The sequence below is a fragment of the Panicum hallii genome, chromosome 5 (genome assembly GCF_002211085.1).
Source record: "Panicum hallii strain FIL2 chromosome 5, PHallii_v3.1, whole genome shotgun sequence".
NCBI classification, from domain to species: Eukaryota; Viridiplantae; Streptophyta; class Magnoliopsida; order Poales; family Poaceae; genus Panicum; species Panicum hallii.
The window spans coordinates 16,181,709-16,201,897 of record NC_038046.1 but is presented as its reverse complement, the minus strand read 5'-3'; the positions used below and the strand labels follow the sequence as shown (position 1 = coordinate 16,201,897).

The following is a 20,189-nucleotide window of genomic DNA, read 5'->3' as shown; positions in this document are numbered from 1 at the left end:
TCACACAAGTAATCTCCTTAAGTTTCTGCACTGATTTGGCATCCTTAGCCTGCAGGCTCCAACTGCATTAATAGGCAGTCAAATTCGTTCGGAACAATTCAAATATTCCAATGCTTTAGTTGACATGCATGTGGTGTGAGAGCCTAACAGATGCTGAGATGCTATTTTTCCGAGTCAACAATTGATGATTGACGAAGTTGCATGGAATGCGGCCATCTTTGGTTGTTCTAAGTTCTAATAGTGGTCATGGATGCAAGCCACTGGAGGCTTTCCAACAGTTAATAGATGAGGGGAAGAGACCCCATATGATCGGAATTCTCATTTGTAGGTTTTCTGTCGCTTGTACTTGTGCAGGGAAATTTGGCAAATCGAGGAACTACTTTATACAGTTGAGTAGTAGTGTCTAACTGTCTATAGAGTTACCCCTGCCATGGAACTCTGCTTGTGTGGTTGATATTCTGTGAAGTCTGGAAAACTTCCTGAGGCTGAATCGCTTACTGATCAGATGAAATTGATAGCAGATTCAGCCATATGGAGGAAAATTACAGGAGCTTGCAGGACACATGGAAACTGCCAGGTCATGGAAGTAAAGAAGGAACCAGGGTTAGCTGGATTGAAAAATGGTTGTGCATGTGTTCTTGGTGCAAAACGGATGCTCAAAAATATAAAAAAATTTCTTCATGTGTTTCCACCTGTTCAGCTGTACATTTTATTCCTGCAATCCAAAATCTACTGGTGGGCTCTTATGGTGTCCACACAGACAAGGTCAGACCAGAAGAAAATTCAACATATGGGTGGTTCTGTGTACTGATGAACAGAAACAGTAAAGGTAAACTCCTGAATTATTACCACTGAAAATATCACCTGTTTTGTAGGACATATACACCGTGTGTTACTCTCTCGACTGTTTTATCTTTTATTTAAGAAGCTTAATATACTGAATTTCGGATCTGGAAACTTGGATACATAGTTACCTGCTTCACTAGCAATTCAGTTTTGATTAATATTTTCCGATGCCATGTTACTTCTATCAATAATGCAGACTGACGACTTATATCAGTGGAGGCGTACGGAAATAATCAGGCACTCATGCCTGTAGTTGCAAACTAAGAATCGATCACTGATCAGTGTGGCACACGGAGGGCCTGATGGTGGCCTACTTCAGTGGATGCTGGTTTGCTCATTTCATATTTGCTGCAATCAAATGAAGACACTTGTGCAGGTGGGGTGATCATCTTGTTGACCAACTTAAGTAGAGTCTTTTCCAGTTCCTCACCACTATTCCATGGATGAACTTCAGCCTTAAGAAGCTGCTTGTTGCTGCAGATGAGTTTCCACAGGGGATAGTTCTCCTTTGGCATGACATAGTCGCCTTCACCCAGCTTAAGGGAGGGGCAGTAATCTCCCTTCCCATCACCGATGTAGATGAAATGCTGGTTCTTGGTGCTGGCCATCGCCTGGATCTTCTCAATTATCTTCCCCTGCATATGGTAAGCAACTTTTTAGTTTACGCAAAACTATCATTGATACTTGTTGTTTACACATCCTGGTATGAACAATGTACAGAGTGTTTAGGAGAAAGAAAGCTATTAAATTGCTGAAGAATACTATACTATGCCTAAAATTCTGAGATTCAGATTGCAGAGCACATCATTATCCTACAGTACTAATATTTGTAGTGATTCATTTCTGTATAGATCTTGCTGTTTCTTTTGTCTGCTCTCTCCGCTGCCCACGTGCGGTGAGTGAAGGATTGGAAAACTGGCATTGAACATCTGAACTGATCCGATGCCCTACCGTCCGTACCTTGCACATGTTCTCAGGGCACAGGCTGCAACCGTGGGGCGTGGCCGCGGAGTCGTGGAACGGCGAGATCCTGAGCCTGCCGTCGGCGTCGACGCGCGCCGGGTTCGTGCTGATCTCGGAGAAGCAGCCGAGCACGCCGTGGTGCGCCAGGACGGTCTCGATGAAGAAGGTGTTAGCGTCGCTGACCACCTTCAGGTCGCACCTGCAGCAGCAGCAGCAGCGCCAAGGATCAATCCCAAACGGCAAAATGCTACAGCGCGAGTCAGGAACTCATGGGCATGGGTGGGGCGGGGAGGGCGGCGTACCCTAACGCTGCCGCCGTCTTGATTGCGGAAATGACGTGCGCATCGAGTGGCGCGCTCCTGAGGCAGTCGCGGATGTCCTCCGCCGTCTTCCCCCGCGCGTGCAGCTCCGCCATCATCCTGTCCTGGAGAAGGAGAAGCAGCGGAGGCGGCGGGCATCATTCGTCTGCCCAATCGATGCGAGGATCAGCGGATGGGGAGACGTGTACCATGAGCGGGTTCCAATGCATGGTGGGGCGCAGGCGCCGGAAGGCGTCGGCGGCGCCGAGCTTGGTGATGACCCAGTCGTCGCTGTCCCAGTCGATGATGGTGCGGTCGAAGTCGAACACCACCACCACGCCGGGGGCGGGCGCGGACGCCATCGGCGGCGGGCGGCGGATGGCAAGGGGGTAGGGACAGCTCTTCCGGTTCTCCGGTGGGACGCGTCTTCTATTGTGCGCCGTGGGCGGCGGGTTGGGTGGCGCTGTCTCCTCGGTCATCTCCTCTGGTTTATATAGCCAGGCAGGCACCCACCTGGCGGGTCGCTGACTTGTTGGGTTTGCGCGTCGCGTCCTCGCCCACACGTGACGCTTTTTGGTGTTTGCGTTTCAGTTTTGCTTTGAGCGTTGTGCTCTTTTATTTTTCTCTTTCCTTCTTTCCCCAGGTCTTGCTATGGGATTAGAACTAGGATTAGAATTAACTCCATTACACCACAGGCGTAGCTGAATTGCATGCCAAATGAAACAACCGGTACGAGAGAAGACGCTCGATTGGGGGCGCTGTGGATGAAGCCTCAACTGAGCAGCTGGAACCTGGAAGCAATCTTCAGACCTTAGCTTGGATGTTTTCTTGAACCAGTTGGTTCACCATCCAATCCAAATAATTTCTTCCCTTCCTCTGTCAACTCCGGATCGAGATCTCTGAACTTTAGGCCATCCTGCTGCCGTTTCATGTATATCCTTCCATCGACCAGTGTATCCCCATTACGCAATCGACCGTTGCTGCCATTCGTAACAGCTACTCAACGTGCCTGCGCCGCCATCGATTCTTTTAGTTCCTTTCGGTTTTTATTCATATCAGCATACAATCCGATTCCATGTACACACTGGCTACCTTACAGTTAGCTGAATTTCTCAGCTTTTCCTCCTGAAAAATTCCTACTAGCTGAAGAAGAAGAAGAAGAAAAAAATCTGTGTTTTCCACACAGGCCTTGCCTCCCTCCTGTGTCGCACATTGTGCCGTGTGGTGTCACAACTCACAACGTTCAGGTATGCATCAGGGCTTCACACCAAAGCGTCGAAGTTTCAATTCAATTGGTAACCATGATGGCTGACAGGAACAAATGGGTTCACCAGTTCGTGGGAAGCGCCATGTTTGCTGGGGAGTAGTGGCACCCTGTCCTTCATCAGAGGCCCAGGCCAGTTACAGGCCTGCTAGTTGCATCACGCGTCACCCGCACCACACTTGTGCGCCTTGCCGGCAGACACCTTGATCTTGCTAGCCGTTCACTGCTTCCGTGCATCTTTCAGCCACGCCAAACCAAGCCAAAACCATCCACGATTTTTTTCTGACGGCCGGAGAGCCAAGCGTCAACCAGTTGGTCTGAAATCTATCCATGAACCATGCTTATCTTTTTTTTCTCTATTCTGATGGAACATGTATCATGCTTATCGGATAAGTGCAGGCTAACAAATAGCACTCGTGTATGGCTGCCATGCAGTGTCTTCCACTTTTGGCTCACAAGAATAATGGGGATTGGTGGATGGATGGGTGGGTGGGTGGACAAGGCAGGCTGTGCTCGTGAAGGAACTGTATGCTCGTAAGATTGACCGGCAAGAGCAAGTCCGGCCAACTTTCTAAATAAATCCACATCTTAAATTTGGAAGATGGAATAAAAAAACACACTTCAGCAGACTTTTTACTAAAGCTGTCATTTTGGGAAGGTCTCCAAATCTCTTTCTCCACCTTCTATTCTTGGAGTGTCTCTAACAAGCTTCCTATCCACTGATAAATAGATCCACCCTCTAGATTAAAAGAAGAGAATGATATTTAGAGACTACTGTTGGAGTTGAGCTTAAAAAATTAGCTCTCAAAAAAATAGAGAGAGCTCTTATTCAATAAGTAGAGGTCTGATTTGAGGGTCATTACTGGAGATGCTCTAAGATAGCATATGGCACAGCACCAGAGACTAATCCTTTTTCTAAAAAAAATACAAATCTCGACTTCCTTTTCTTATGTGTGTCTCGTTGACAAAAAATAAAGTTGGATAAATAAAAAAGGGTCCTCCAAGCTTTATCTTTTTGAGTGAAAAATAATTCTGTTAAGCTGTCAAGAGTACAATGATCATGTATATGTCCTCCTACAATTTTGCAGGTGGAGACAAGGGGCAATGATCATGTATGAACGATTGTCGTTCATTTGAATATGCGTGCCTCCGTGGCTCATGTTTAGTATTAAGCAACTCCAAAGTGGATCATATCCTCGTGCGCTGCTAGAGAGAAAGGTGACGGCAAGTCCACCGGAAGTAGAAAAGATCAAAGGTGAGGAAAGTTTTGTGCTGCAATAATGCACATATATTAGTTTTTTATACTAGAAGGTTTGTCTTTCTTTTTTTAGAAAAGTAGGATAATAAATTAGGTCAACATGATTCGTTAACGTACGTTTGTCCCCGTTACCACGTAAGTAGAAATCTATTTATAAATTTAGTTGGGATTTGAGACTTTGTTTGTCACATGTGGTCATGTATATAACCGTGCAACGTTGAATTTGGCAAGCGACGAAAGCAGTATAAAAATTAGGGGTGTTAACCGAGGAAATTAGTATGTAAGATTGTTTTTTAGTCCCAACATTTTGTTTGGAATGAACATTTAAGACAGGCGACCGAGCGTAATTTAGTTGGTTAGGTTTTTATATGGTGGAACTTATGTAGCTAAGTTCAAGTCCTAGATCTAATATGGGTGCTCGTATTAGTTTAGTTTGTTGAAAAAACTAATGTTGCTATATATTCTTCAATGGTAGGTGATGGGTGCTCGTATCTTTTTTTATCCAAGTAATTGAGGTGATGTGCCCAGCTACATTAAAATGTTTGTGGTGACTTCATCAATTTAAAAATCTTCCAACCCATTCTTTTAGGAGGTGTGGTAACGATCTAAGCAAGCAACTGCAACGAGCAATTAAATTCCCATCCCATGAATAGGCAAGGCATAGGGATATGGTGTGTGTACGAGTCAATGTGTTCGTGTATATGTACCGTGTTTTGTTAAAAAAGAAGATATAAGACATGGTTTAAGAGGAAATTTTCATGCACCATTTGGTCCGTGGGATTGACCATGAGTCTATGAGAGTTAACTGCATCATTGTCTGTGGGTGCGACCCGTAAACTGCCCTGCCAAACCAGTGGCCGGCCAAATTTTGGTGACCAAATCGGCCGTCCCGGAATTGGACACTCATTGGTCGAAAAATGAACTGAATCCGAGCATGCAACCCTAGGCAAGCCTAAGCATGACCTCAGTCGAAACGCAGCCCTTGCCGAAGGTCAACGACCAACTTTTGGCATGGTAGGTCGCTCTGGGCAACACCGAACCGAAAGAACCGAGAACCGGAACTGAGAAATTCGGTTCCTGTTTCTCAGGAATCGAATTTACTCAGTTAATTCGGTTCGGTTCTCGGTTAATCGAGAGAACAGAGACTAATAAACATTCAACCCATTAACTCACTGAGCGCAATGGAGCACCGACCCAACTGGGCACTGGCCAGTGGCCACACACTCAAACCCTAGGGGTGAACCCACACGGGCCACACCCCCGCCCCTATCACGCTGTCGTTCCCAGTCCCAGCCGCTCCTCTGCATCCCGCCAGGGTGCCAGGACCCCGAGCCATCCACCCCACCGGCCGCTGCCGCCCCCGCCGCCGCCCAGCGCTCGCCCCCGCCTACGCCCCCGGTGAAAGTGCATCTAGGCTCCTAATGGGTTTTGGTGAATTAAATGACAAAATGATTAAAGGACTAACGTGTTTGTTAAAGAGTTGTTGAGCAGGAATTTATTTGTGAATCAATTCATGGTATTGGCTCATGTGTTATGCAATCAAATAAAGGAATATATTGAGAAAGGACAAGCAACATGCAATGGAAAATAGAAACAAATGATTTTGAATATCTATGGTGGTTTCTATCTATGGCTTGGTATCATAAAAAATAGCTTGCTAAATATGAGTGATTGCAAATAAAAGATGAGTATATGAAGACATGGATTTAAAATAGGATATACATTGTTGATGGTCAAACAAAGCCAAGCTCAAAGAAGATAAGATAAGACGAAGGGATCAAGCAAGTGACTATGCACGAGGAACTAAGCAAGGTATGGTCAAGCGATGGCTTGGATCATGAGATCTTTGTTAGGGTGAAGTAGCTAGTACTTGAAGGATCTTGAGGCATCAAGTCAAGCTTTTGAGAGCAAAGCAATGTGAAGCATCAAATCATTATGAGATCATATGGTCAAGTGGCTTAGAGATCAACGCAAGAAATATCGATCATGGAAGTCTCTAAGTCACTAACTCAAGTTGGAAGTGCTCAAGATGATAAGCAATGTTGAAAGTCCCAAGTTTAAGAAAGATAAAGTATGGCAAGAACAAAGTAATTCAAGCTCAAGCGGTTGAATACGATTTTATATTTGATCTTGAGTATCGGTATGCCGTACTATCAAGAGGGATGCAACGTTGGTTGATTGACAATAAAAGTTCTCATAGGTTTATCCAAGTGAGAATCCTTAAGAAAAATCCTTGGTTACTGACTATGAGCAACCTGGTCGACCAAGTTTTGGGTTAGTCCACCAAGTGAAGCTCTCTATCTTGGAAGTGTTTCTGCTCTGGCTCACACCGGTCTGACCGGTCCGAGCACCAACGGCTAGTAGAGTTTGAAATCCGGTCTGACCGGTCAGTCACACCGGTTTGATCGGTTGGGCTCTGACAGATCAACGGCTAGTTTTTTAAGAAGTTGGGTATTTATACCCCTTAGCTCTCTCTTTCGTGGGTTGCTGGTTCTTTTGCATTCCTTAGCTTCCCTAAGCTTTCTTTCTGGCCAACAAGCTCTCCCCAATCTCTCTTTGTGAGTTGCGCTAACTTGGTTGCAAATCCTTGACTTGGGTTGAGAGATTGGGTGTGTGAGAGCACTAGAGAGCATTCCATAGCTTGAGCACTTGTGGTTCACATCAGGACAACTCGTGAAGCATTTGTTACTCTTGGAGGTGAAGCCTCATAGATGGCTAAGCGTCGCCGGCTAGCTCCCGAGCTTGTGGTGAGCAGCAGCAAGTTTGTGAAGGTTGGATCTAGCCTCCGCTAGGGAAAAGATCACATCTAGTGGAAATGAGGAGCATTTGAAATAGACCGAGCTCAAGGGAACAAGTTGAAAGAGACTCAAGCCCAACGAGTTTCTCAACGGAGATGTAGGGTTCATAGCGGTGAATCCGAACTTCGGAAAACAAATCCTTGTGTCTACTTTGATTTGTCTTACCACTTTACTCTCTAGCACTTCCTTATTTAATTCCGCATGGATCTACTTGGTTGTGCTTGCCCTGTGTGCAATGACTTATTGGAAACATTAGAAAGCATCCATAGAAGCAGTACATCAAGTTTGGTTTGTGCTAAAGGTTGAGGGAAGTATCTCTGATTTTTGTGTGCTTTTTGTTTTGGACCGGTCTGACCGGACTTACCGGTCTGACCGGTCTGTGGTGCTGAAAGCTGAAAACTGTTTTAAGTGTTGTAATTTGCAGAAAAGCCCACTCATCCCCTCTAGGCAACATCAAAATTCCTTCATCTAGCCCCCACCGCCACACAGCGCCCCCGAGTGGTCGAATCCCCGACCACGGCAGCCCAGCGCCCGCCACACGGCCAGCGCCCCTGACCGACGTAGGCGCCCATGGGCACTTTTCCTTCTCCCCTTCTCGTCTTGTACTCTTGTCCACAAGGGCTACATCAATTTCATCCTGTAGTGTAAGTGCTACTCATCTATAAGACTATGACTGACTATATTTTGTGAGATACAGAAGAGTTGATCAAACTAGAAGAAGGTAACTATTTATTGTACTTGTACCATTTATTTGCTCTTTTCAACAATAAAAAATTATTTAATGCATCATTTGTTTGTTATTTCTATTTTCAGAAATTATTCAAGAATTCAAGGACTAAGCCATTGTTGATGCACATGCTGCCAAGTCACAAATCCAAGGCAGCAAAAAAAAGATGGTTACATCCATCAACATTGGCTCTTAGCCAAGCAAGTCCTCCAAGCCAAGCAAATCCTCAAAGGAAATCAAAAACAAGAACTCGTCTAAAGATAAATGATCATATGAGCTAAATAAATGTATATCATTTCTTCTAGTCATATACTCGTCATAAATTCTATTTTGTCTTACTTGTTTCAGTTTGCAAATAATGTTTCAGGCTTGTGGAGTGTGGACTTGTGGACTGCTTGCTGCCTTGCTGTTGCTGGACATGGACACATGGTGCTTGCTGCCTTGCTGTAGCCTGTAATGCTGTCGCTGGCTTGCTGCCTTCATACCTTGCTGTAATGTAATGTTGTTTGCCGTTGCTGGCTTGCTGCCTTGCTGGACGGCTGGATCTGAACGTGGTGCTTGAGCCTGACTGCTTGCTGTAATGCTGTTGCTTCCTTGCCAACTGTTGGTGATTTTAGCTTGTTTTCCTTTGAATTTGAGAGAACTATACATTTATGTGTTCAACCGTTGTTTTATGCTCCATTGTTGTTTGAATTATCCATGTTGACTGCATGAAAATTCGGTTGAAATGCTCCTGAAATTTGTTGATTGGGCTGTTTGTGCATTCTGAAAAATTTCAGTTCCCTCGGTTAGGACCGGAACCAAACCCAAAGAACCGAAACCGAAATTCATCGGTTCAACCGATTGGCTCCTATTTTTTGGGAACCGAATTTTCAAAAGAACTGACCAACCAAACCGATCGGTTCAGTTAGAACCGAATGCCCAGCCCGACTGGCAGGTGTGGGCTACCATCTAAACAAACCCTATATCGCCCGGGACCCTAGCCCGTGTTTCCGTACCTTTCACCTCCGAAACAACATTGCAGCATTTTCTTCCTCTCTAACGTGAGTTAAACATGGTAACCAAAGATTATTTTCTGTTAATACTACGCTCATAAGAAAATTGCCAAACTGACGGGAACTGAGCGATACGGAAAAAGTTTGCCATCTTGCATAGCCAAATTGGTATCAAGATATAGACGGAAGGAGAAGCTTTGCTTTAGTCAAATGGAAGAAGGAGAAGGATATAGAGGGCAGAATTGGGCCCATAATTTTTCGAGCTTTTTGAATTGACGGATTTAAACTGGGCTAGGTAACTTGCACAGGGACGGAGCATTAGCCCATTAGCTCTCATTACAATGCCAGTGGGCGCAGCTCCATTCTGTATGGGTGTGATTGGTTGCTATTGCTAGTCTAGCCAGGCTTATGATCTAAGCCAGACTAGTCTAAGCCTGGCTTCAGCTATACAATATGTTGTTGTTTGGTTCACCGGTATGGATAAGCTCGTACTAGCTAGCTCATGTTTGGTTGGTTGGCTATCAGTGACCTTGCACAAGGTGAAGGTGAAGTTACCCCGTCGAACCTCCATCGGCTCTCCCTCTATACCGGCCGTCGACCACGTGGTGCCGCAGTGCGCGAGCGAGCCTCCATCCTCGCGGCCGCCGCCGGCTACGCCAGGAGCGCTTCCTCCATGGCGAGTGAGTACCGGCGGTGAGAAGATTCGGCTGGCCAACTGGGGTCCACCAAAATTTGCTAGCCGGAGAGCAATGCAGGATGCATTACCGGAGAACACAGCTCGATTGCGTTTCCAATAGTGCATGCTGTACCGGGCCAAACCGGGCCAAAATGCACTATGCAAGCCCGGCTAAGGGTCCTAACCAGCCTACCAAACAAACAAGCCTGCACTGCATCACAATCTATGTGTAGCTATGGACTGCTGTTTAGAAGTGTTGAGCAAGAACCTTACATAGGCTCCGTTTTTTTCTTATCCTTTAGAAATAATAACATGGTTTTATCCTCAAGACCATAGTGCTCCTTCATGATGACACAGTATTTATGCGTACAAATTCAGCACATCATCATACTCATATCACCTCGTACACGCGAGGGCGCAAGGCACAACCATGTAAAATACAAGTATTCTACACAAGTTTATTGAAGGCAAATAATGCTCCTCGTAGTTTGGTAGTTTGTCTTAATTTTTTGTTCTAGGTGAATTTTTGCTTCCGGGCTTGTTGAGATAATCCTCTCCCAAGGTGATTTCACCGAACCATGCAATTTTTTTTTTACAAATACCCCTTGTTCATACGGTTCAACCAGAAAGGCACACACATGTCCGCAGATCCGCAGAGCCACCCGTTGGTATCAATCAAACACCGGACACTTCATTGATTGCTTTTAACAATTAGCAAGAAGCACGTGATGACAACACCAAGCCTATCTCATCCAACTCTTTTTCTCCACAATGCCAAGTGGCAGTTCCTGATTAGTTCTGCCCATTCCTACGTGGCACACCCCAGGATTCCTGTGTGATAGGCCACTGGGCCCCGCCGTGCGCCACGTCAGCCGCCAAGCCATCCCAGCAAGGACCGGCCGGCCAATCCCAGCCCAGCGAAAGATGGCCTCCTATCCAATCCGACTGTATAAAAGCAGCTCCCGTGTTCCGACAGAATCATCACACCGAGCCACAGACAAACAGAGTCACAGAGCAGAGCAGCGCAGTAAGACGAGTGATCTGATCGACATGGCCGCCGCCACCATGGCCCTCTCCTCCCGCGCGCTCGTCGGCAAGCCGGCGGCCAGCTCCAGGGACGTGTTCGGCGAGGGCCGCATCACGATGCGCAAGACCGCGGCGAAGCCGAAGCCGGCGGCGTCCGGCAGCCCCTGGTACGGGCCCGACCGCGTCCTGTACCTGGGCCCGCTCTCCGGCGAGCCCCCGAGCTACCTGACCGGCGAGTTCCCCGGCGACTACGGCTGGGACACCGCCGGGCTGTCCGCCGACCCGGAGACCTTCGCCAAGAACCGGGAGCTGGAGGTGATCCACTGCCGCTGGGCCATGCTCGGCGCGCTAGGGTGCGTGTTCCCGGAGCTCCTCGCCCGCAATGGCGTCAAGTTCGGCGAGGCGGTGTGGTTCAAGGCGGGGTCCCAGATCTTCAGCGAGGGCGGGCTGGACTACCTGGGCAACCCGAGCCTGGTCCACGCGCAGAGCATCCTGGCCATCTGGGCGTGCCAGGTGGTGCTCATGGGCGCCGTCGAGGGGTACCGCGTCGCCGGCGGCCCGCTCGGGGAGGTGGTGGACCCGCTGTACCCAGGGGGGAGCTTCGACCCGCTGGGGCTCGCCGACGACCCGGAGGCCTTCGCGGAGCTCAAGGTGAAGGAGATCAAGAACGGCCGCCTCGCCATGTTCTCCATGTTCGGCTTCTTCGTGCAGGCCATCGTCACCGGCAAGGGCCCGCTCGAGAACCTCGCCGACCACCTCGCCGACCCCGTCAACAACAACGCCTGGGCCTACGCCACCAACTTCGTCCCCGGCAAGTGAGCGAGCTCGCTAGGTGAAGCGACTGGGGGGGTCGCGTGTGCCGTAGACGTACGTATTCGTATGTACTGCTAATCTGCTACTGCAGGGTGTACACAAGTATTTGTGAAGGGAACCTGGGATCACAAGCAGGTTTGTTGTACGAGTAGTAGTGTATTTGTACGCATGCGCTGGACCGGATCGATGAAATATGCGCACCGCGTTGTAAATTTTTGGCAAAATAAAGTAATCTCTAAATCTGTATCTAAATTATTACCTTTGTGCCGACGATTCAGTAGTCTTTCTGATGAAGTGTAGAGTTCAACGAGCAAGTCCTAGCTTATAATGAAGATTGAAAGTAATACAGGGAATCGTTTTCCCTTCCATGCTTTCGTTTGGCTGTCGCGGCAGCCGGATAGCAGTACTTCACCGTGGCGGATTGGCACTCCAGTAATGAAAATTTGGTACTCAAACCAAGTATCTTCATCCTGATGATCGCTAACTGCCTTTCCAGGAAAAAAAAAGCCTTTTTACGATCATTAAGAGGTACTCCTAGTCCTACCACCAAATTATAACTAGGGAGGAAATAAAATTTGTACACCTATTTAGGCACTACTTTGGTCCCAAGGACCAGAAGAAGAAAAAAAAACAACCTTTCTGAAATGTTAGGAGGCAGGTGCAGCTGTCAGGGGAAAAAGTTGTGATTGCAAGAATTGGTGAGTGCTGAGTGGTGACAACGACAAATGGAGCCAAAATCATGTGATGGCCTGTGAAAAAGATCTACATAAGACTCAAAACCCATGCATCCGAAAGACGAAAACTGAATTGTGAATGAGCCTTAAGTCTGAACCTGAAACTGTCTCTGCCTGAAGAGACTACACTACACCTGAAAATTCAGAGACGAGGAGCATGTATATATCCACTTCCACAGATACGTCTATCAGTCACACCATCTGACTTATTGCAACTTGTGGCACTAGTTCTAACAATTACATCGATCTCACTTGTCACGTGAACGACAAGAGAAACCTACAATTACATCGACCTCTCTGCCCATGTGAATGGCACCTGATCATGAGAACGATAGCTCAAAGCTAAGTAGCAGGAACGCCAATGCTAAGACGTTGCGGCCATTCCAAGGTGAGGAAATATCTTACTTATCACAGGCCCCTGAAGAAGGCTCTGATCTATGTGACGCCCCGGGATTTCTTCAGAGCTGGGCATGGCGCGACGAGGCCACCGCATTCCCTTCGCTCTTCAGTTCCACAGATCAAGGATGATCAGCGATGTCACTTGTGTGGTGGGAGAAGATGAGCCTCTTGATGGATGTGGCCTTACATTTTGCTACTACAGGGTGCAAAGGGAAACCAGGTGGTAACCTTGGAGGGTGGGATCGTTTTTAGTTTCAAATGAGAAGTATCTTCCCAGTTTCTTCACTGACAAATAAAATGCAAAAGTTTCTAGCATCAACCTCTGGGTCTTCTTACATGCCTAGATGCAATAAATCACTCGGAAAAAAAGAGCAGTATATTACGCCTGATTCTTTTTTTTAAAAAAAAATGCAAACTGAACGATTTCTCAATGCAAGATGGTACAAAAACTGTGATTAGTTTCTATTTTATAACAAAGTTTACACATTGTCCACGGTACCGCTTTTAGGAACAATGTATTCTAAGAGGGTGTTTGGTTCCACGACTAGACTTTAGTCTCTGTTACATCGAATGTTTGGTTACTAATTATGAGTATTAAATATAGACTGATTATAAAACTAATTGCACAGATGAAGGCTAATTTGCGAGACAAATCTATTAAGCATAATTAGTTTATGATTTGATAATGTGATGCTAGAGTAAACATGTGCTATGATGGATTAATTAGGCTTAATAGATTCATCTCGCGAATTAGCATCCATCTGTGTAATTAGTTTTATAATTACCTCATATTTATTCCTTCTAATTAGCATCGAATCATAAGGACTAAACTTAGTCCATATAACCAAACACACTTTCATTGAGGAGTCATGAAATAGTAAATCACCTTTATCGTAAATGAGTTCAGGAGCTCTCAGAGGCAAATCACTCCTTAAGACCCCTTCACTGACCTTGGCGTGTGTCTAGGCCTCGTGCTGGAGCTCCAACTTTCCAACCTGAATTTTTTTAAGGAAAACTACGGCAAAGAAACAAATTACATAGGTGATTACAAAAGAGAATATCCAAAGAAAGATCTTTACGACCGATGAGGGGAAAAAAAATCGCCTACAGCGTGCTGCAGACTCCTCGCCGCTGCCGCCCCTCACGTCTTCGATTGTGCAGGCCCACGTGATAGAATCGGCTGGACCTAGACTCCTCGGCTGGTAGGCAATTTTCTCCGCGGCTCCGTGGAGACTAAGCCGTCGCAGCCTCTCGTTTTTCTCCCTCAAGCCACCGCACCTGGTTTCTGCGCTGCCGCCGCTGCCTGCCGGTTTCCCTGCTCGCACCTGCCCCCGTCCCCGCCCTGTCGCCTCTCCCTTTTCCAGCACACCCCTGCCCCAGCCGCCGCCGCTGCCCCTGCCCCCGCCGCCTTGCTGTTTCCCTGCTCGCTGCCTCCGCCTCGACGCCGACGCGCAACACCACCTTGATCTCGGCACGTGCACAACGACACGTCCACTCTCCATCACGCTCAACTCGGCAGTCAGCAAAGCGTCCGTCCTCACCCCGCCGGTGCTGCTGCAGTGGCTACAGCCTCGTCCTCCATGCCCAGAGGCAGCAGCAACAACACGCTTACCAACTGCTCGACGAAATGTCTGAGCAGCAACATCGATGTGGCCGCTCCTATTGCAGCGTACATCGTCAATGGTTGTGTTCTCGTTATGTTTAGGTCCAGCGGCAACTACTTTATTTCAGCTACTGTAATTACTAGGAGGAGAAGTCGTCGTCAGGATCACAGATGAAGTGTTGTATTTTAAATGTCTGGATTTTTGGAAGAGTAGTAGAGAGCTGATGGAAAAGGCTGAGAAAAGATGGATACCGGAATAATAGCAATGGTCTAGCAAATTGTGTATGCATTGCTCAGGGAAGATGTAGCTGAGCAAATAAATTGTGTTGCAACATCCAAGAGTGTAGTACAGGAGTTTGTATGTTTGTAAAATAGTAACACAAATATGTCGATATGAAAGAACAAATGTACGATGTATCATACACAATTTATTCAGTAACATGTATGGCTGTCACATTTTCAATAACTAAGCTGTCATATTCTTCAAATGTTGTATCATTTGCTCCTGCATCAAATTGTAATTTCCGTGCAGCTGAGGCATTTTGATCAAGACCATGCAAAAGACTTGTATATCCTCCTTGCATCAAATTAGACGCAGTGGTCGGAAAGTTGATCAAGATATTGCTAGAGGTATTTGGTACTGCCGCATTGCCACCACTATTGTCACTAGTGTTCCTTGTTTCTTCTCCTACGACATCTGAAATATATTTGCAACAATTAAAAAATATGAGTTGGTAATAAAAAATTCAGTACATGAATAAAGCATTACCTTCCTCTTCACAATTTTTCTTTTTCTTCCTTGTCTTCTTTTCCACAACATTCTTTGCTCGTTTACTTTTGGGACCTTTTACTACATGAGGAACTCTAAATGATATTTGACTATTTTCTAAGTCTACAACATGGTCATTTGAAACAATTAAAAAGAGCTTCATTTTCTCGCATCTTGTTTAGTGAATGATCAGCCCCCACTTCCCACTTGTCTAATGACCTCTCCAAATCATCAAGAAGTGGTTCTGATGCCGAACACTTTAATGCAAGGGATGTTGCCTTTCGAGAGATACGTGCAGCACGTGCTTTCAAATTCAAATTCTCCCTTCCTTTCTTCTCAACATAATTCCCTCTTTTTGCATATTTTGTCCATCTGCTTAGAATATATTGAGATGGTAAAATGAAAATATCATTCTTATTAAATACTTTGAAAGCATGCTTGCATAATATACCTAAAAGATATGGAAGATAGTGATCAGCAATATATATTACAACCGCAATTCTATCTTGAAATTAGGGTACATACCTATAGATTCAAACTTTCTGCAAGAGCATGAAATTGTCATATCTGCAATGTTGAATACAACTGTTGCTCCATAATCAGAATGCATATGTGTAACCATGAATGTCGATGTTGATCCCTCAGTCTCTAACATTTTACAGGAATACTCATGTTGTTTTGTAAATTCTGTCTGAAACTCTTTATACATCCTCCTAGTATATGATTCAACAACAGACTTGAACAAAGGCAAATTTAGGACACAAGTAATTGGGATCTTTGTAAGTGTTTTAAAATCTTCATCCAACTCATTTTCACGTAGAGAAGTAGAAACCTTGTCACATTCGATAAAGAGTTCAGAAAGACCGAGTTTCCTACGAAATCTTTTTTAAAGACATTATTCATACCTTCACTCCTTTGAGTTGTTGTCATATCAGCAGTAAAAGAGCTACGATAAACAGCAGCCCATTTTTCCCTCAAATCGTACAGTTTTAGCAGCCATGAGTTCTCTTGAAGGTCATATCTACTCAACAACTCATTCCACATCTTTGTGAAATACTCCTCTGATCTATCTTCATAGACACATCTTTTAAAACCATATAGAAACTCAGGATGCTTATGAATTACATGACTAAGATATTTAATTGCATTCAAATAAATATGCCACAAACAAAGTCGATGACTTGTATTTGGAAATACATAAGCAATTGCTCCTGCCATGGCTGCATCTTGGTCAGTAAAAATTGTGCTTGGCTGCTTGCCTGACATTGCTGTCAAAAAAGTTTGAAACAGCCAAACAAATGATTCAATAGTTTCATTAAACATTGTTGTTTGCTTGTGATGGTTGGTTCCAAGGAGTGGAGCAAAAGGCATCTCAAACTTATTTGTTTGAAATGTGGTGTCAAATGACACTGCATCACCAAAGCATGCATAGTCCATAATAGACTGACCATCGGTCCAAAAGAAATTGGCTATCCTTCCATCTTGCTTATCAATTTGCATGGCATAAAAAAATGCAGGATCCTCTATGTGCTTGTTCTTTAAGTATTCCAACAATATTTGTGCATCATTGGATTCTAAGTACTTGTTCCGCTCGCGGCCAATCATATTATTGCAATCCATCCTTAAGAAGGGAACTTTGTCAGCCCCACCATAAAACTGCTTCATGAAACTCATACACTTGTGTTGGCTTCATCCCAACTTCTCGTATTTGAGCAATGAGTTGTTTGTCTGCATCTATAACATTTCGTTGGGACCTCAACATGTGCTTCTTTTTTGGTGTGGCTAACACATGATTGTGATCAAGTTCAACCTTTTCCACTGTCGAAACCCCCTCTCTGCTGACACCAAATTTAATAAGAGCTTTGCAACCCGTCCTTGTACTGGCATGTGATGAACTTGCTTCTGCATGTCCTTAGCTGCTGCAAACTAACACTCTGGAATATATAGTTTTATCTGCTCGACGCTTTAAATCACTCTTTCTGATGCTGAACCCAACTGTACCAGCATAGATGTTGTACATCTCATAGGCATCAGTCTCAGACGTAAAAGACATTCCGACTTTAGAAACATTCACAGCTGGTCCATCTTTATTAATAATCTATTATAAAAAAATACAGTCACACAGATCGATAGCAATTAGAACATATGTAATGAATAATCATAGAATATTTTACTTGTGTTATCGGCTGATCGTTGGTTCCACTGTCCCTAAAAATTGCGGAGTTCTCGTACGCAACAGGGACTGTGATCTGGCTTGCCATGTCCTCACGTGGTGCGCTGCTCTCATGCCCTCCTTCCTCCATATCGACTCACGCCGGTAAGGTGTTTGTACAACAGCTGTGCATGTATGAGATGCGAACCTTGAGGAGAGGAGACGAGATGAAGCAACACAAGATCCAACGTGCGAGACATGAACCTTGAGGATAGGAGACGGCAAGGACGCAACACCGGAACGGCGGTGGCGCGGCAAGGATCGGCAGCGGCGGTGTGGCAAGGATCGCTAGTCGGCAGCGGTGGCGGCAAGGATCGCAAGCAGTGCCGCGTTTTCCGTTTTCCCTTTTGCATAACGTAATTATCGGAACAATCCAAAACTAACCCACGTCGTGACTCCTGCCGTCCGCGAGAGATAGCAGAGCCGAGCCGAGCGCGTTGAGTCCCAGCCGATCGAGCGCGCCGTGGGCTGTTTTTGCTCGTGGACCTGCGTTCATAAAATGTGAGGGGCGGCAGCGGCTTGGTACTGCAGCGCGCTGTAGAGAATTTTTTTCCAATGAGGGAGAGAGGAGAAGAAAAAAACTAAAGCTGTAGAGACTTAGAACTATTCCTATCCTATTGGGGAAAAAACTACTCCATTCAACAATCTTGGTCTTATCAGCTTGTCTGTTGCACCTGAACTTGATGATCACTGATTGGTTTTTGAAACACCAAATAGACGATCCTGATAATAATCAACAGAAATCCTACTAAGTATAGAAGTCCAGCGAACAATGCAAAATCATACGGAGTGTTCTCAGCTCCAGGTATCCCATCGATGTTGATACCAAACAATCCAGTGACGATGGACAGAATCAGGCCACACCCACCGAATATTGTCTGGTTATGCGTAATTCGAAGTAGCTTCAAGCAAGGACTTTGGTGCTGCCCCCTAGATACTTGAGGAGCTCAAATATTATCTCCTCTCTAGCATGCAGTGACACTTTCACTTTGATGACCTAGCAATTAAATACAATGCGTATTGTTCAAAAAAAAATTAAATACATTGTGCATGAAGTGGAAGTGTGACTCCCAACCCACGCTCACACCACTCGTGCCTCTGTCCAAAAAATTGTTATTTTAAAAAATTTCAGATATGTTACTAATCATGAGAATTGACATCATTACCTCTAATTACTTTAATTACTTATAGTAATTGTGATTGAAAATCACATCATTTATTAGATTCTCTATATCCTCAATAAATACATATGCATTGGAACTAGAAAATTACTATCTACTAAGCTTTTAATTGGCTCCTTACGTTTGTCCATATGATTTTTTCTTGGCATCTTGGATTGCTTTAGTTAGATAGATCTTATTATATGTTAAGAATATTTATTTTAGGATGGAAGGAGTATGTTACATGGCGGGTAGGGTAGGGCTTTGCAGGACAGCGCTCCTTCAACGGCGTGCAGGATTGCAAGTGCATGTTTGACATGCGCCACGCGGGGTAGGAAAACCATGGTTGGTGTTGCATCGGGTGTAGTTGCTGTAATGTTGCACTTGGCGCTCGCACATGAGCGCCAAACAGCCCGGCGTTGGACCCTGCACACACCTCATATGCTTGGAGCCTTGGACACTGTCCGATGTCTGTCAAGGCGCGAATGCCATCCACTGACGCCACGAAACGCTCCAAGTCTCAACGCCGCCGCTCGGGCCTCGCCTACTCAGGAAGCACGTACGGCACCAGAGCCGCCTTCGCTTCTGGAACATTCCCCGATGCCATTTCCGATTGTAGTGCATCGTGTAGTTAGTTAACTGTTGCAAGTCTGCGGGTGCCTCTCCGGAGGAGACATCTGGAGCTAGCGATATTCCTATCGGTCGGCTAAGATTCGTTACGGCCATTCCAAGGTGAGGAAATACAGGCCCCTGAAGAAGGCTCTGATCTGTATGATGCCCCGGAGTTTCTTCATAGCAGGGCATGGCGCGACGAGGCCACCGCAGCATTCCCTTCGCTCTTCAGCTGCATGGATCAAGGATGATCAGCAATGTCACTTGTGTGGTAGGAGAAGATGAGTCTTGATGGATGTGACCTTACATTTTGCTACTACAGAATGCAAAGGGAAACCAGGTGGTAACCTTGGAGGGTGGGCTCGTTTTTAGCTTCAAATGAGAAGTATTTTCCCAGTTTCTTCACTGACAAATAAAATGAAAAAGTTTCTAGCATCAACTTCTCTAGGTCTTCTTACATGCTTAGATGCAATATGTAACAGCCCTAGGCTAATTAAAAGGATAATCATGTCATCATATGCATCATCAAGCATTAACCATGATTAGATTGCACTTAGGGGTGATAAAACTACAGGGCTAAGTTCTTTCAAAATTATAGAGGCGGACGGTCTGACCCTACAGGGCGGACTATCCTCAGTTTATCAGCACGACTGACAGAGGTCAACGTCACCGAGTTAAGTCTTTGCCACATCAACACCCTGGACGGTCCACACCACACTCGCGAACGGTCCGCTAGTGCCTCCCTAATGCGTGTCAAGTACGCAGAACTTTGACGCCATGTACCCCCCACGGGCCCCACGCGTTAGCCCGAGCTCCTCTTTGTCCAAAGCACCTCCTTCTCTCTCTCCTTCCCCACTCACTCAAACTCCACTCTCTCTCTAGCCCCAAGCCATGGAGTAGCTTCATCTTCTCCCCCACCATTGAAGCCTTCCACCTCGCTGGAGCTTCGCCGGAGGATGCCGGAGATCGACGCCGACGAGCTACACCCCCTCGACATCATCTTCTTCCTTGGAGCTAGGAACTTCCCCAAACTTC

At 45.8% G+C, this 20,189-nt stretch overlaps 2 protein-coding genes across 2 annotated transcripts; one reads left to right on the top strand and one right to left on the bottom strand.

Annotated features, from left to right (window-relative positions):
* Nucleotides 1–26: 26 nt before the first annotated feature.
* On the bottom strand, nucleotides 27–2,870 carry LOC112892193 (thiamine phosphate phosphatase-like protein). Its single transcript, XM_025959319.1, has 4 exons — nucleotides 2,318–2,870; nucleotides 2,112–2,233; nucleotides 1,807–2,008; nucleotides 27–1,481 (listed from the first exon to the last, which is right to left on the bottom strand). Exons 1-4 carry the CDS (start codon nucleotides 2,585–2,587, stop codon nucleotides 1,125–1,127), a joined length of 951 nt encoding a protein of 316 aa, XP_025815104.1. The 5' UTR covers nucleotides 2,588–2,870; the 3' UTR covers nucleotides 27–1,124.
* Nucleotides 2,871–10,794: 7,924 nt separating this feature from the next.
* LOC112894107 (chlorophyll a-b binding protein of LHCII type 1-like) lies at nucleotides 10,795–11,920 on the top strand. The gene has a single exon (XM_025961715.1). It carries the CDS (start codon nucleotides 10,877–10,879, stop codon nucleotides 11,669–11,671), a length of 795 nt encoding a protein of 264 aa, XP_025817500.1. The 5' UTR covers nucleotides 10,795–10,876; the 3' UTR covers nucleotides 11,672–11,920.
* The last annotated feature ends 8,269 nt before the right edge of the window (nucleotides 11,921–20,189 follow it).

Coding starts and splice junctions, on each gene's coding strand:
- LOC112892193 (XM_025959319.1), bottom strand. CDS start 2,587: ATGACCGAGGAGACAGCGCCACCCAACCCGCCGCCCACGGCGCACAAT. Junction 2,234..2,317: donor TGCATTGGAACCCGCTCATG/GTACACGTCTCC, acceptor CTCCTTCTCCAG/GACAGGATGATGGCGGAGCT. Junction 2,009..2,111: donor AAGACGGCGGCAGCGTTAGG/GTACGCCGCCCT, acceptor CTGCTGCTGCAG/GTGCGACCTGAAGGTGGTCA.
- LOC112894107 (XM_025961715.1), top strand. CDS start 10,877: ATGGCCGCCGCCACCATGGCCCTCTCCTCCCGCGCGCTCGTCGGCAAG.